Source organism: Rhincodon typus, chromosome 9, assembly GCF_021869965.1.
Source record: "Rhincodon typus isolate 14 chromosome 9, sRhiTyp1.1, whole genome shotgun sequence".
Lineage (NCBI taxonomy): Eukaryota > Metazoa > Chordata > Chondrichthyes > Orectolobiformes > Rhincodontidae > Rhincodon > Rhincodon typus.
In genome coordinates, this window is record NC_063340.1 from 33,582,677 (window position 1) to 33,600,449 (window position 17,773).

The 17,773-nt window shown below is 40.3% G+C and overlaps 1 protein-coding gene across 1 annotated transcript in view; it reads left to right on the forward strand.

Annotated features, from left to right (window-relative positions):
* Positions 1-17,773, forward strand: part of LOC109924551 (palmitoyltransferase ZDHHC14) — a 165,226-nt gene that overhangs the window by 75,785 nt on the left and 71,668 nt on the right. Inside the window, exon 2 of the mRNA XM_048600870.1 lies at positions 6,745-6,905. Coding sequence (XP_048456827.1) covers positions 6,745-6,905 — 161 coding nt within the window. The remainder of the gene's footprint in view (positions 1-6,744; positions 6,906-17,773) is intronic.

Consider the following 17,773-nt stretch of genomic DNA (forward strand, 5'->3'; position numbering starts at 1 on the left):
TCCCTAGATCCCATGGGCAATTTAGCATGGCCAATCCACCTAGCCTGCACATCTTTGGACTGTGGGAGGAAACTGAAGCATCCGGAGGAAATCCACGCAGACACGGGGGCGGCATGGTGGCACAGTGGTTAGCACTGCTGCCTTACAGCACCAGGGACCCGGGTTCGATTCCACTCTCGGGTGACTGTCTGTGTTGAGTTTGCACGTTCTCCCCGTGTCTGCGTCGGTTTCCTCCCACGGTCCAAAAATGTGCAGGCTAGGTGGATTGGCCATACTAAATTGTCTATAGTGTTCAGGGATGTGTAGATTAGGTGGGTTATAGGGGATGGGTCTGGGTGGGATGCTGTGAGGGTCACCGTGGATGTGTTGGGCCGAGGGGCCTGTTTCCACACTGTAGGGATTCTATGAATGTGCAAACTCCACACAGACAGTTGCCCGAGGCTGGAATCCAACCCAGGTCCCTGGCGCTGTGAGGCAGCAGTGCTAACCACTGTGCCGCCCCAGATGGACTCTGATGTTCTGATGGACAACTGGGGAGAGATTTTAGACAGTGCTAGTTTTGTCAGCTTTGTGAAAGGTTGAAAGAGAGGTTGTGAGGAATATGTAGAGAGTTCATCACAATCACAGAGAATATTATTTGTGAATTTAAATTTGACCTGTTGCAGCAGTGATACAAATCTAATTGGAGAGATTCAAAATGGAGATGGGGAAAGACGGACAGGGGTTTGAGGACATACAAGGATTTGAGATGTCAGGGTCTCCAGAAAGAAAAGAGAAGTTGAGGTGAGGTGGTAATTACAAGGACAGAGACATCAGCAGGAGGAACTATGGATGGCTGCTTTGAAAAGGAGGGACGTAGTTACTGAGGAAATGAGCAATTTTTAATGGCAGTTAAGTGGCTGTCACTTTTGTGAGAATTAGGTTGAGAAAGTAGGAAAATGGATTTCTCGGACAATATGTTGAAGGAGAAATGGGCAACAGTTTCAGGACACAGTTTGTATTGGAAACATGTACAAATGGATTCCAGAATGTTGCTGGATTTGTGAATGATTTTCATAAAGCAGAGCAAATGGTCCAGGCAGATGTGAGAATGAATGATTAATGAAGAGCTAAATTGTGTTAAATGCATTCAAGCAAGAAGTGGGAACTATTCTGGATGGAATGACCAGGGTTGGAGAAAATAAAGATTTTATGGGGAATAAAGACATTAAAGGCAGAGATGAAAGAATAATTGAACAGATGAACGTCTGCAGAAATATTGAAAGAAATAACACACCAAAGGTGTGATTTGAAAGCACAGTTATGAGAGATTTTAGGATTGTATTTACCAGGAGATGGAAGTGAAGTTGGAGAGCAGAGAAGTCAAATAATAGGTTAGCCGTGGTCATTGGTAGGAGCGTTTGCATGAATGTAGAAGTTAAGGCAGGACGAGAAAATGCCTAAATAAGGGGAGAGGAAATGAGGTGTTGTTGAGATGAAGATTAAAGTCACTATGATGAGCAATCTGAAAAAAAAAAGTTCTTGAAACACTCCAGCTCAAGCTGTAACTGTGAAGTGGAAGCCATTTCTGACTAACCACAAAATTAATTGACTGCAGCTGTTAACAGCAGGTTGCTTCATTATCACAAAGACCGAAAGAAACTGTATGTTGAAATTAAAACTAAATTTAATGTTAAATATAGCACTTGACTAAATATTGAAACATTTGTGTGGAGTCAGTCCCAGAGATATTCAGAAATGTTGGGCAGGACCCAATTCTGAGTCTGTCGCCCTCTTTCCTGGCACTAGCTATTTTAGCTGGTGTGGGGTAAAGATACTTGCATTTCTGATCTGGCCAGCTCCATTGTGGAAGTAGGCATCTGATTACTTGTACAATTTTCAAATATTTGTACCGTTTTCTTCATAAATCATGGCTGAATGGTCTGTGGACTTCTGAACTAAAGTATGGATTTGGGTATCTTCTGCACGGCAAGTTTAAAAGATCCTACCCATGCCACCTCTGTAGCTTCCATGAGAAAATGTCCCATGCACCACCACCACCATTCCTGAGTGTGTCCTGTCGCACCAACAGGACAGACCCAGTAGAGATGACACCTCAGTTGTGTACAGTCAGGAAGGAAAAGGTATGCCACTGTCCCCTAGAAGTTACTTTAATATTGTTTGGTATCAAATCTATTCCTTCATTACAAATTTGATTGAATTCTTTGAGGCAGTGGCAAGGAGGATCAATGAGGGTAATACAGTGGATGTTGTCTGCTTGGAATTTAGTAAGGCGTTTTATAAGTTCTCACATGGCAGACTGGTCAAAAATGTTCAAGCCCATAGGATACAAGGAAGTATGTTGAATTGGATCCAAAATTGGTTTAGTAACAGGAAACAAAGGGTAATGGTTGATGGCTACCCTTGAGAATGGGAAGTAGCTTCAAGTAGTATTTTGCGGGGCTCAGGGCTCAGTATACATCAATGAATTGGACTTGAATATAGGGGCAGCAGGGTCACAATTGGGAAATTTGCAGACAACACAAAAATTGGCTGTGTAGTGGATAGTGTTGAGGATAGCTGTAAATTCCAAAATGATATAGATGGGTTGGTGGAGTGGGCAGAAAAGTGGCAGATAGAGTTCAACTCTGATAAGGGTGAGGTAATTCTTTTAGGGAGGAGAAACAGTAAAAGGAAATACACAATAAATAAGAATGTACTGAGAGGGGTAGATGAAGTGCAAGTGCATAGATTCCTAAAGATAGCAGTACAGGTAGATAAGGTTGTAAAGAAGGTATTTGGAATGCTCTCTCTCATTGGCGGAAATATAGTAGTACAAAAGTAGGGGTCTAATGATGAAATTGTATAAGACACTGGTGAGGCCACAACTGGAGTTTTGTGTGCTGTTCTGCTCACTATATTACAGGATGGACATAATTGTGCTGGTGAGAAGGTTACTGTAATGTTGCCAGGGCTGGAGAACTGTAGCTATAAAGAGGGATTGAAGAGGTGGGGGTTGTTTTCCTTGGAATAGAGAAGGCCGAGGGATGACATGATTGAGGTATACAAAATTGTGAGTGGTAGAGATAGAGTAAACAGGAGGAACCTGTTTCCTTTGGCCGGGTTCAAAAACCAGGGGTTATAGATTCAAGCTAAAACGTTTTTACCTCGAGGGTGGTGGGTTCTGGAATTGACTGCCCAAGTTGGTGGTGGAGACAGAGACTCTACTCTTTTTGAAAGTACTTGGATCTGCACCTTAAGTACTGTAAATTGCAGGGCTTGTGGGCAGGAAAATGGGATTAGAAATGGTGTCTGGGTCTTTGTATCGGCATGGACACAATGGGCTAAGTGGCCCCCTTCTGTGCTGTATCATTTCCAATGTTATAATTATAAACTTCAACTGCAGTCCTTTCTTTAGTCTTTGTGTGTTCTTTAACGTAGTCTCAACAGTGAATTCTTTATCTTTATCCATCTATTCTTCTCCTTTATCCATCTTCTATCCGCCTCCCCCTTTCTCCATATTTATTTCAGAATTCCCTTCCCCTCCCCCATTTCTGAAGAAGGGTCTAGACCCGAAACATCAGCCTTCCTGCTCCTCTGATGCTGCTTGGCCTGCTGTGTTCATCCAGCTCTACACCTTGTTATCTCAGATTCTCCAGCATCGGTAGTTCCTACTATCTCCTTATAACTCTCCAGTTCTAATAACATTCTCGTAAATCTTTTCTGCACCCTCTACAACCACTTAAAGAAGATTGTCACTCATAAATCTAATTGGGAGTTCAGGAGAAACGCCGCTCCTATCAGGGAGTGGTTGAGGTCAACAGCACAGATGCATTTCTTTTTCACAAATGAAATAGGAACAGGGGAACGTCATAGGACCCATCCCCCTATAACCCACCTAAATTACACATCCCTGAACACTACGGGCAATTTAGCATAGCCAATCCACCTACCCTGCACATCTTTGGACTGTTGGAGGAAACTGGAGCACCTGGACGAAACCCACGCAGACATAGGAACAATGTGCAAACTCCACATGGACAGTCGCCCGAGGGCAGAATCGAACCCGGGTCCCTGGTGCTGTGAGGCTGCAGTGCTCACCACTGAGCCACCGTGCCGCCCTTACGTTTCAATCAAATTGCCTTTAACTGTAGTGGCTATGAGCCTCTCCTCATAAAACAACCCTCAAATTCCAGGTATCAGCCTTGTAAATCTAGCCTGAACTCTTTCCAACACAGTTACATCCTTCCTTCAATAAAGAGACCGATACTGTACATGAGATGTGGTCTCATCAAGCCCTGTATAACTGAAGAGTACCTCCCTACTCTTACATTCAATTCCTCTTACAATCAATGATTCCATTAGCTTTTCTGATTACCTCCTGTCCAATAACTTGCATGATTGTTTAATAATTTCATGGGTTGTGAGGGTGTCCCTGGCTGCATTCAGCACTTGCTGTGCATCCTAATGTGACCTTGGGGAAGATGGTGGTGAGCAGCTATTCTGAAGTGCTGCAGTGTTTGTGGTGGAGCAGGAATGGGAGAAGGAGGATGAATACATGAGGGAGAGAGAAACCGAACCGAAGAGAAGATGGGCGAGGTGATTAAGAGGGGGAGAGGAGGAGTCTCATGGAGTAGGAGTAGAAACACCAATATTGAGCAGATGGGCTGATTGGATTGTGCCTCTGTGCTGGAAAGATTCTGCAGTACTCTGATTAGCAATTGGAGTTAGAACCTGTAAAGTCTCATGCTCAGCTGCACAGTCACAGGCCAGAGGTGACTGGGGGTGAGCCAGACATGCTGCACCAAATTATTTTGGGCTGCACAAAAAATTCAGAGTATTCACCTTCACATTATTCAGTGGTGTGGCATAGTCAGGACAAAGATAGGCAAACGTCCCTGCCATTGAGCTGGGATTTCGAGGAGTTTTCTTTTGTGTGGGTGGCTAAGGGCAAGTAGCTGTGGGATCATGCTGTGCCAACTGATGGCCCCTCAAACTACCGTGCTGACATTATTGCTCAGAGCAATTGGCCTTTGTAATCTTGAAAAGGAACGATTGGTAGGCTGAGAGGCAAGGCCAGAAGGATTCATTGGGGAGATCTGTCAAAGTGCTGGTATGGGTGTAGTGGGTGTATTCCCTGTTTTCTTTGTTACTGCGCACTCAAAATTTTACTCTTTTGTTTATATTGCTTCTCTTCACTTTTTCTATGTAAATGATTCACTTGACACTTTTCTGTATTAAATTTAATCAGTCCGTTTCACTCGTCTATATCTCCATTAAATCTGTTCCCATTCTTCTCAGTGTTTACCAGATTTCTGAGTTTCGTGTTATCTGGAAACTTAAATTATGCCCTCTATACTCAACTCCAGGTTCTAAATGTAAACAAGAAAGGGCAGTTGTCCAAAGATTGATGTTTGGAGGGTATCACCAGAAGGACAATATTTCAGCGCTACTTAGGGAATTTCAAATCCCTGCTTTTATAATCTCATAGATTAAATTATGAATGCTGTAATCACTAGAACCTGTTTTTCCTTTTAAATCATCATAGAATCCCTACAGTGTGGAAACAGGTCCCTCGGCCCAATAAGTCCACACCAACCCATCCACCTAATCTACACATCCCTGAACACTATGGGCAATTTAGCATGGCCAATCCACCTAGCCTGCACATCTTTGGGCTGTGGGAGGAAACCGGAGCACCTGGAGGAAACCCACGGAGACACGGGGCGAATGTACAAACTTCACACAGACAGTTGTCTGAGAGTGGATTTGAACCCGGGTCGCTGGCGCTGAGGCATCAGTGCTAACGACTGAGCCACCATGCCGCCCATGCAGATAGTCGTACTATCTATGGTAATTTAAGGAATTCTAGTTTTTATGCCCTTCCTTTTGCCCTTTAATCTTTTCTGTATTCAAACGAGACATTTTTTGAAAACCTGCTTTTTTACTGTTTTATTTAACCTTTGGTTCCAATTCACCTAAACCAGATTCCTTTTCAACTCCATAACTAACAGATTTAATTTCATATTTGTTGCGTAGACTTTGAAACAGAAATCCAGATGGCCTAGACTACGTTACAACAGCCAATGACAACATGAGGTGTTTTCTGTGAACGTTTTATATTGAACATTTGAAATTAGATAATTTGTTTGCAACTGTAATGTATCAGCCTATCTGAGGCAACTGATAGGCCAGTAGGGTAATGTCAGGTGTTGCCTGAGGCAAAATTCCTAAGATCTACTTTTTTTCTTTTCAGTTCCAAGTGAAACGTGCTACTAAAAGCATTAAAAATGATGAGTCAGCCTCTTATGAAATTGCTGTGTGCCTCTTTGCTTTTGGACTGTATGTTAATAGGCAATTTGCCTTTAGCTAACAGATCTGGAGCCATGAAAGACCAAAAACAGAATATTTTCCCAAAGGATTTGTCAGTCTTTACTTTGTGCATAGTTAATAATGTTCACTGACATCCAGATATTTTAAACTATGCCAAATTTAAGGGTTATTGGGCTCATTTAGGAAATGTAGTGTATACGCACTGATCTGAAAATAAAGGAGTAGGAATTATTTGTTTGCAGCACTACCTATTGATGAATATTGGAATTGCTGTCGGAATATTTAGCTCTTCATTGGTTAATCTTGAGTCTGAACCCAGTTACCATAGAGTCCTATGTTATAGAAATTTAACTTGCTGCCCCCAAAATGTACACTATGTTGTGTGCATTTATAGAAACCAGTTTTAATTTCTTTTATTTATATTTTTAACAGCTGTCCATTCCTAGCAGTTACCATCACACCTGTGATACCAGCGATTGCAGGAGTTTTGTTCTTTTTTGTGATGGGGACGTTGCTCCGTACAAGCTTCAGTGATCCAGGAGTTCTACCTCGGGCTACGCAAGATGAAGCAGCCGACCTGGAAAGACAGATAGGTAACAGTGAAGAACTGTCTTTCTGTCTCTGTCCACCTTTACTATTTTAATAATCATTTAACAGTACGGAACTTGAGTATTACTGAAAAAGAGACCGACTGTTGAAGCTTTTCAGCTTGATTTTATCAAGGCAGGTGCAAGAATGCCCTATTTCAAAGGGAGCAATAGTTAATGCTACAAAAAAAATGCTGATTCGTGAGTAAATGGACTCCCATCAAGGTGTTGCATTTACCAGGAAATAGATATTAAAGATGTCAAAGGATCTGGGGATAGATTGAGAAAATGATGTTGAAGTAGAAGATCAGCCGTGATCTAATTGAATGGTAAAATGAGTTTAATGGGCTGAATGGACTACTCTTCTATTTCCATTGTTCCTGTCAGCGATTGACTCCATGCTTTTATTTAATTCAGGAAAGGCACTTTGATGGGATTTTTTCCTTTCTCCTGCAAAGGACAGTTCCCTCCATATGAATATATGTAGTTTCCAGCAAGTGAGCCGGGTTACAAGCTCAACTGATGACCTTAAATTGCTAGTTATTCACACTCATAATTGTTTAAAAGTGCTGTCAAATTGTGAAATTGTGACTAACATTAGATAATATGAGTTTTGTGAGCACAGGCTGATTAAATACTTTACCTATTGTCAACAATTGAAGGAGCATTCTGACATGCACACATATTCAAATGTATGGACCTGCGCTCCACAGGAAATATATTGAAGCATTACACCTTTTTTGAATTAAACAAAGCATGATGGCACAATAATTTACAGGTGCATTCTCTGCAGTAATGTCTCAACCAATCATAGTGACTTGACAACCAATCAGCATCCTTTTTCCACTAATTTCAATTTTCATCTAAATTGTTGCTGCCTTAGTAATTTGGCATTCTTGCATCTGTGGTGATGCTAGTATGAAAACTGGGATACTGATAGTGTAAGAGGCAGCAAAGGGTGTGTTCCTAGACTGTGTTCAAAAGAGCTTCCTACAGTAGCATGTGTTCTGTCCAACAAGAAAGTATACATTGTTGAACCTAGTCCTCGGAAATGAGGTGGCCAAGTGAATTGTCTGTGGGGCACCAATTAGGTGATTGTATTATAAGATTCAGGATAGTGTGGAGAATGGCATTGAACAATGCAGAGTGAGTAAAATCAACTGGTGGTGAGCAGACTTCAATGAGACAAGAAGAGAGATGGTCAGGATTTACTGATTGTTGGGAAAAACTGTAACTGAATTATGGGCTACCTTCAAAGAGTGGATGGTTTAGGTCCAGTTGAGGTACATTCCCTCATTTGGGAAAGGTAGGACAAACAAATCCAGAGTTCCCTGGGTGACAAAGGAGGTAGAATTAACATTAGAAAGAAAATTTTTGCTAACGACAGGTTGAAAATACAGTTGAGAACCGGGAAGAATACTGAAGGTTTAGAGGGCCAATGAATAAGCAAATAAGAGAAGTAAAGAAGAATTGTGAGAACAAAACAGCAGCTAACCAAAAGGAGAATCCCGGTGTCTTTTTTAGGCATCTAATTAGTAATAGTAGCTCTGAACCAGGAGACTTGGGCTCAAGTCCCACCTGCTTTAGAGGTGTGTAATAACATCTCTGAACAGGTTTATTAGAAATATCTGTAAATAGTAAAAGTGTGTTTAAGGAAGAAGTAGGCTATATAGAGACCAAAAAGATGATCTACACACGGAGGCAGGAGGACATGGCTGAGGCTTTAAAACTTTGCATCTGTTCTTGGAAAAGAGGTGGAGGTAACAAGCCATGGTCACAAGAGGAGGAAAATCTGTCAGGGGAAGGGTTCAGAATTAATAAGGAAGACATCTTAGACAGACTAATGATACTGACACTTGACAAGGCACTATGACTGGATAAGAAAAATCCAAAGATTTTGAAGGAAATGAGCATAGAAACTACAGAGGCACTAGTTGCAATTTTTCAGTTTTCCCTGGATTTGGAGTAGGTGCTAGAAGACTGGAGAATGGTAAACATTATGGCCGGTCAGTTTAAAGTTAGTGGAGAAGCTTCTAGAAAACTGACATCTTCCCTGAACTTTCTGCCCCTTAAATCTATGCCTCCTTGTTTTTAATCCCTGCATCAAGGGGAAAAGGTTCTTCCTTTCTAACCTGTCTATCCCTCTGATAGTTTTATATATCAGTCATATTGCCTCTCCATCTCCTTTGATCTTCTCCTCTCTTTAGTAGGAAGAAAACTGAAAGACAATACAAAATAGATTACAGTTTTAAAGGGGATGCAGGAGCATAGGGACCTGGGTGATGATATGCTTGGAACATTGAGGTGGCAACACAAGTGGAGCAAGCAATTAATTATGCATACAGGTTCTTTGACTTTATTAATAGAGGCATAGAATACAAGAGTAAGGAGGTGATGTTGAACTTGTATAAGACACGTTAGACCTCAGCTGGAAATTGTCCATTATGGGCATCACATTATCAGGGGGTTGTGAATGCGCTGGAGAGTTTGTAGAAGCAATGTACACGAATGATTCCAAGAATGGAAAACTTCAGTTATGAGGATCGGTTGAAGAAGTGGAGAGTGTTCTCCTTGGAGAGATGATGTGGAGGTCCTGATGTTGGACTGGATGGACAAAGTCAGAAGTCACACGATGCCAGATTATAGTCCAACATGTTTTGTTGAAATCACAAGCTTTTGAAGTGCTGCTCCTTCGGGGCGCAATGTCTGAAAACTTGTGATTTCAAATAACCCTGTTGGACTATAATTTCTGACTTGGTCCTTGGAGAGAAGAAGAGAGGAGTTTTGACAGTGGCTTTCAAAACCATGAGTAGACTGGATAGAGTGAATAGGGAGAAACTGTTGCCGCTCATAAAAGGGACGAGAACCAGGGCAATAGATTTGAAGTGATGTGCAAAAGAAGTCGGGGTGATGTAAGAAAAAACTCTCTCACGTAACAAGCAGTTAGACAATGGAATCCATTCCCTGGGTATATATTGGAGGTCTATTCAGTTGAAGCATTCAAGAGGGCAATAGGTGATTATTTAGATAGAAATAGCGTGCATGGAAATGGGGAAAAAGCAACAAATTGGCACGAGGTAATCATGCTCACTTGAAGAGGTGGTGCAGGCTCTGTGGGCTGAACGGCCTCCTTCTGTGGTGTAACGATTTTGTGATTCTGTGAAATCTTGGACAGCTTGCCTTTTTGTTCTTAGTACCACTTTACAGTTCTCACCATTCTCTTACAAAGTTAATCTTTGAAACCATGAGCATTTTATCAGGAAGGCAGCAGTTGGTAGCAAATTCTTATGCTTGCTATCTCATAACATGTTTTTCTTAGTTACACATTTAAATGTCACTGAAGTGCAATACAGAATTGTTATTGGCGTATTATTAGAATCTGTGCTGGAAAATATTTGTTTGTAAATCTGCTCTGACGAAAACAGCCAGTAGTACATTGATAAGTGATAAATTGAAACTTGGGCAGCATTATGTCTGCAGAAGTAAACCACCATGAGGTAAGTAATATATTTAAGATACATTGAGCAGATCAAATTCACATTTTATCATTCATCATTAACATGAACGTAAATTGAAGACATAAAACTGATTGCCAGAGTTGTGCGACAAGCAACTCTTTTAGAAAAAAAATGCTGCAGGCAAGAACGTGTTTTAGTTTTTGCATCCTTCTCTAGTAAATATGTTTTTGTCATTTGACATTACTTTCAGAGAAACTTTTATTCAGTATGCCTTTTTAAAATCACATGTATCAAAGCTTTTAATCTGTTGTGGGCATTGATTCAGAAGTGCTGATGCATATTTGCATATTTGGTTGCTGACTTCTTTTAAGGAAATAAATGTTACATGGTGGCAGCCTGACTTCAAGACTTTTAAATTAAAGTGTTTATCGTTTTGTTATGCTTACTAGGGAGTTTCATTAATTCAGGACACTGTCCTGAATGGAAGACAATCTAGTTAGCTGATCATGGAAACATAGAAAATAGGTGCAGGAGTAGGCCATTCAGCCTTTCAAGCCTGCTCCACCATTCAATATGATCATAGCTAATCATGCACTTTCAGTATCCCATTCCTGCTTTTTATCCATACCCCTTGATCCCTTTAGCTGCAAGGGCCACATGCAGCTCCCTCTTGAATACATCTAACAAACTGGTCCCAACAGCTTTCTGTGGTAGAGAATTCCACAGGTTTACAACCTTGTGTAAAGAAATTCTTCCCTCAATCTTAGTCCTGAATGGCTTATTCTTAGACTTTGACCCTTAGTTTTGGACTTCCCCAACATTGGGAGCATTCTTCCTGCACCTAGCCTTTCCGGTCCCATCAGGAAAGTTGACTATAGAATGAAGAGAACCATTTGAATCGACTGCCTTTATAAATTTGTAGTTGGTAATTGTAAACGGCCCTAGCTTTAGTCAACTGTTGGACCAAAATTAGCCTCAAATTTGCAGCTCTTTCCAAACTGGTAGAAGGCAATATCAGTTTCCATTCCTTTGTTTGTTATAAAAGTCCTCTGCCGGCAGTTTTCATCAGTTGTCACTAAATAGCCAGGAATGGGTATGTTGGTTTACTTCATCGTTATCCAAAGTGATTGAGGCCAATTATCGCGTGACCGATTTATTGATCGACAGGCTTCAATGTGAGTACGGTGATGCAGAGTCCAAAATGTGGATGAGAAATTATTCGCATACTACATTTCTATCAGTCTGAACTGATGCCACTTTGAGAAGGTAAAATGCTGTGAAATGGGGAGAAGAAATCATGTAATTTTTTTTAACCAGAGGAAATGTTTTCCACTCAAAAACATGCTTTTTTCCTTTCTCCCTTCATGCTCATCGCTTGCATATCTCACAGAACAAAGTTCTAACGCTTGCAGTGGATATATTCAAAAGTAAACAGTGACATAGCTTAACATGTAGCCACCGGAGTAGGGTAGGTGTTTTGCTCTTGATTTTAATGATGTTGCCACTTTCAGGGAACTGTGGACCTGTACGCCCAGATGCCTCTGCATGTCGGTGCTGCTGAGCGTTCTGCCATTTACTGTACAGTATGTTGATGTTTCCAAGAATTTTGCCATTTATTGTATAGTGAGTATAAATTAGAACCAGGGCAATAATGTTTTGATTGACCACAAGTTAATACAGTTGTGCTTGGAGGCTGACTGGGTGTGCACTGGAATAATCATGTTTGGAGATAAAGACATGGATAAGGTTTCATTAGTAGCTGAGCATAGGCTGGAGTGAAAGTGCCCAGTGTCATAAAGTGGAATAGATGGCTCTAAGAGATGGTGTTAATTGAAAGCTTATCTCAAATATGAAACCAAAGTCTTACCACAAACAGGACTGCTCTGGCAAACCCATGATTTCAGCCTGTTCCTGCTCTACTGAACCTGTTTTTTTCCTATTTTCGTGCCCCTTGTATGGTTTCTTCCCAATTACGTTCGTGATTCTTGTGATGGTTTATATCTGTTTCACAATTTCCAGTTTCTTGTCTCCAGCCACCACCTCTTCATAGGTGCGCAATTGCTGTATGCAACCATCCCACATTCGGATGGTCTGAAGGCTTTCAGCTACTTCCTCATTGGTCAGGAGTTAAAGTGCCAGGTAAAGTGATTTAAATACATCAGCCACATGAACAAAAGTGAAGCATTTTCACGTAAGAAGGACATAACCATTATTTCAGAGAAAATGAAGCTTTCAGCTTATAGGTTTAACATGAAACAACATTGCTGACGTCGGTAGGTTTGTAATCAGGTTTAAGATCTAGACTTGAAAGGGTTCAGAAAAGGTTTACAAGGATGTTGCCAGGGTTGGAGGATTTGACTTTTCAGGAGAGCCTGAATAGGCTGGGGCTATTTTCCCTGGAGTGTTGGAGACTGAAGGGTGACCTTACAGAGGTTTATAAAATTATGAGGGGCATGGATAGGGTGAATAGCCATAGTCTTTTCCCTGGGGTGGGGGAGTCCAAAACTAGAGAGCATTGGTTTAAGGTGAGAGGGGAAAGATATTAAAGGGACCTAAGGGGCAACTTTTTCACATAGCGGGTGATGCATGTTATGGAATGAGCTGCTGGAGGAAATGGTGGAGGCTGGTACAGTTACAACACTTAAAAGGCATCTGGATGGGTATATGAATAGGAAAGGGTTAGAGGGATATAGACTAAATGCTGGCAAATGGGACTAGATTAATATAGGATATCTGGTTGGTGTGGGCAAATTGGACCAAAGGATCTGTCTCCAAGCTGTACAGCTCTCAGAGTCTATTTGAAGAAGAGTTAGAGAGGTTAGATTGACATTGACAGATGCAATTCAGTTCTGATACATGGCATTCAGTGAAATTCTTGTCAAAATCTTATTTCTTTACCAGACGACCTCACATTGTGCTTATATTAGGTATTATACAATGTGATGTGTTGTTTCACTATCAAAGTGGAATTGTGGTTATCTGACTGTTCCTTTGTGAATTGCCATAAATGGATGCACACAGATGTCACGTAGAGTGTAATTGTTCTGATGTAGATTGGTAGGTATTTTTAAATCTTTGGACACCCCACCCAAAAAAAACAGGATGCAATATGCATTTTTTGTTGGCGGAGGATTGTGGCAATCAAATTGGGGGATAACAATTTAACTGAGCATAGTCTCTTCAAGGAAGGGCTCTTGTGACACTGTTTCCCTCCCTCCAAGCCAGAAGGCACAGGTTAAAGTCCCACCTTCTCCAGAGGCATGTAATAACATCTCTGAATGGTTTATTAGAAAAATATCTAACCTCTTCAAGGATAGTGTATAGATATGCACACGTCTTACAGTATGTTATATTTTAAATTCACTTATAAATGAGCCTGACACAGACAGTTTACAGTTGGTACTTTTGTTATTGAGGTGTAGTGAATGAAAATGGCTTCAGATCTATTTATTCAATCACAAGTGTCAAGCGAAGTGAAAACTTTCATCCATTAATTTGGAAGGGTTAAAATTCAGAACCCAGAAGAGATATTGCAACAACCAATCGTTTCATGAAATCTAACAAGATAAAAGTCTGTTTCATTAATAGTTGGATGCATAACTACTTCAAGGACTCCCTCTGGCTACATCATCGCACTCCATTAATGTGATAATTCCAAGTATATTTCCAAAGATCATGGGTTATGTTTCCATTTATTTCAACAAGTCACAAGGAATTGATAAACCATGCAGAACAAAGTGCAAAGCATTGTTTTATCTGAAAATAACTTAAGGGCCTAGGCATAGAAACTTTTATAAAAAAGACTTGTCCTTAAAAACATTTTGATTTTTTATTTAAAATGAATCTTGTGCTTCAAATTTCTTTATTTTCAATGTAAGGTTCAAATACTGAATAAATAAGAGTAGTAGGAAAATATCTATAATCCTTTCTGTTATATAATACAGGTTGATTAAGTTTAATAGGACTATCTGCTTGCAAATCGGTATAAGTAATTTTGTCTTTGAATGAAACTAAAAGTGTGTTGAAGACTATATAATTGATAAACCTGGCAGTTAAATATGGCCAGTATTTGGGTACTTTATCTACATATAGGTACTTATTTACTTTACCAACAAATAACTTAGTCCGGGTCTTCAAAAGTTCTGCCATAATTTATACAATTGCTTTCTTTTCAGCTTTCAGGGTACACAGCATTAAAATAGCTCAGTATGCCGTTTCATCCATCTGGAAATATCCAATGGTTGACCACTGCAACATCCAGCAACGCATGAGTAGTTCTAGGATTTTCACCTCCACTGACTATTCAGAAGTATCTTTTTATGTCTGAAAGAACTTTCTGATATCAGATCTAAATTTGCTTTTCATTATTATTAACCAGTGTACTTTTCTCCTATTTTCAGTTTATTTTGAAAGTAGTGTTCTGGATCCAGCTATTTATGATGTCACTTACTTCATAGAATCTCCTCTGAATTGTCTGAAATCCACTGAAATTTATAAGTCAGTTTAAACTTCTGTTCCGGCTGTTATCTGAATAAGCCCACCCAGGAATCATGTACCTCCCCATTGTATTAAAAGCCAGAAATGGACATAATTCTTATCAATTTTAGTCTAATTAAAATATCTTACAATTTAAACATGTTTCCCTCTGAGAGTTTGTTTCTATGGTTCAGCATTTTCTTTGATGAGGTAATGGCTCACGTGAACAGAAAGATATCGAAAAGCAGCAGGGGTAGAACCTTCAGCCTCTTTAGCTTGCTTTGCTATTCAGTGTGATCATGACAGTGTTATCCTTTACTGTGAGAGGAATTGAAATTAAAAGTAAAGAGTTTCTGCTTCAGTTATATCACTCATTGGTGAGATCACAACTTGAATATTGTGTGCAGTTTCAGTTTTTTTTACTTAAGGTAGGGTGTAAATATGTTGGAGGCAGTTCAGGGGAAGTTTACTAGATTGGAATGAGTATATCCTCTTATGAGGAAGGCAGGATGGGCTCCAAACTTGAGTTTAGAAGTGAGATAACTGCACAGAGGCCAGTATCCCATCACCACGTCATCCTTTATTTACTTGTGCACAGTAGACTGGCTGTGGCCAGCCAGCTCAGAGTCAGTCACTTGAATAGAGGAGATTCTCATCATCTATTTATATTGATCAGCCAGGGCTTTCCTGATTTGGCCCGAGTTAACAACCCCAGTCAGTGACCTCATAGTCAATGAGGTCAACCTGGTTCCAATCACTACCAGAAGATAGAGGGATGACTTAATTGAAGTATTTAGGATCCTGAATGGTCTGGACAAGGTGAACGTGGAAAGGATATTACTTTTTACACCTAAGGCCAGAACCAGGAAACACTGTTTAAAAATCAGGGGATGCCATTTTGGCACAGAGATGAGAGAATTTTTAATCTGTTAGAGGATTATATAAGTTTGTAACTCTCTGCCACAGAAGGTGTTCGAGACTCTGAATATTCTGAAGGCGAAGTAATATAGATTCTTGTTAGACAAGGTCTTCAGAGGTAGCCGAAAATGTAGAATTTAAAACAGCCGTGATCTTGTTGAATGACGGAGCAGGTTCAAGGAGCCGATAGACTTCTAATTCATATGTTCAGTATATCACTGATTTGATTGTAGCCTCAAATTCATATTTCTGCCTACCTGCCATAACTCTTGATTCCCTTGTAGATCAAACATTTGTCTAACTCAGACTTGAATGTATTCAGTGATCTATCCTGCACTGCTCTCTGGTGAAGAGTATTCCAAAGATTAATAATCTTGTAAGAAAATAAGTTCTTTCTCATTAAAAATGAGACCCTTTATTTTGAAACTGTAGTTCTAGGTTCACCCATGAGAGGAAACATCCCATTCATAGAATAGAAGATCATAGATCGTAGATCATAGAATCTGTACAGTGTGGAAACAGGCCATTCAGCCCAACTAGTCCACACGATCCCTCTGAAGAGCATCTCACCCTGACTCATTCCCCTACCCCTGCACTTTCCCATGTCTAACCCACCTAACCTAAACATCCCTGAATACTACGGGCAATTTAACATGGCCAAACCACCTAAACTGCGCATCTTTGGACTGTGGGGGGAAACCAGAGCACCCGTAGGAAACCCACGCAGACATGGGGAGAATGTGCAAACTCCACACGGATTGAACCCGGGTCCCTGGTGCTGTGAGGCAGCAGTGCTAACCACTGAGCCACTGTGCTGCCCCTAGAATTCTTCTGAATTCCAGTGAGTACACCTTGACTAGCTCAACCTTTTCACAAAAGACAATTCTAGCATCTGTAGAATCAACCCAAAGAATCTTTTCTGAACTGTTTGAAATGATAGTGTGTCCCTTCATGAATAAGGTTACCAAAGATATATTCAGTATTCTAGTCTTAAGTACAGTCTCATCAATGCCATCTGCTGCAAAACTTTCCTACTTTGTACTTCATTTCCCCTGACAATAAAGGCCAACAATCCCTTTACTTTAATAACAGAAAGAACTACATATGTTGGAAACTTGAAATTAAAACAGAAACTCGGCAGGTCTGGCAGCATCTTTGGAGAGAAATCAGTTAACGTTTCGAATCCAGAGACACTTATCAAAGCCCTTTTTCTTTTCCAGCTTTTGTTATACCTCTGCTAAATCTTTTTGATTCGTGTTAAGGGCACCCAAACTCTGTACAGCAACATTCTGTAGTCATCCTCCATTTAAATAATACTTTGCTTATTGTTCTTCTTAATGAAGTGAACACCTCACATTTTCCACTCCAGCTGCCTTTTTTTCTTATCTACTTGACCTACCTCTGTTCTTTAGCAGACTCTTTGGGCCAGATTTTCTGATGAAATCCAGGCGGAGAGTTGGTAGAGTTGAGAAAAAAGTCGTCCTGCCTCTGTTTCTATGCTCCATTATTTTTCTGAGGGGAAGGAAGTGAGCTTCAGAAGAGGCCTGTTCCTATTAGAGAGCTAAGTAAATATAAAACCAAACAACCTTTTTCGAGTGTAATTCTGAATTTGTGGTTTAGGCACAATAGAGAGTTTTCTTTGGATCTCTATCCTGTATCTAACCTAGTGTATAAATTGTATTAAGAAGATTTTCCAATCTCAATTCAGTGATGATACTGTTACTACTTTGTCAGAAAGTCATCAGTTTAACTCCATGCTGAAGAGTTGAGCAGATTATCTAGCTGACACTTCAGTTCATTACTGAGGGCGTTGGGGATTATTGAAGGCACCATCTTGGATGAGATGTTAAACTGAACCATGTTTGTCGTCATAGCTAAATGTAAAAGATTCCACGGCACTATTTGAAACAGCAAAAAAAATTTCCTGGTGTTTCTAGTCCAACGATTATCCGTCAACCAAAGATGCTACAAAAATCTGTTCACTCATTTTATTCCTGTTTGAGGCTTTGTGCATACACTGGG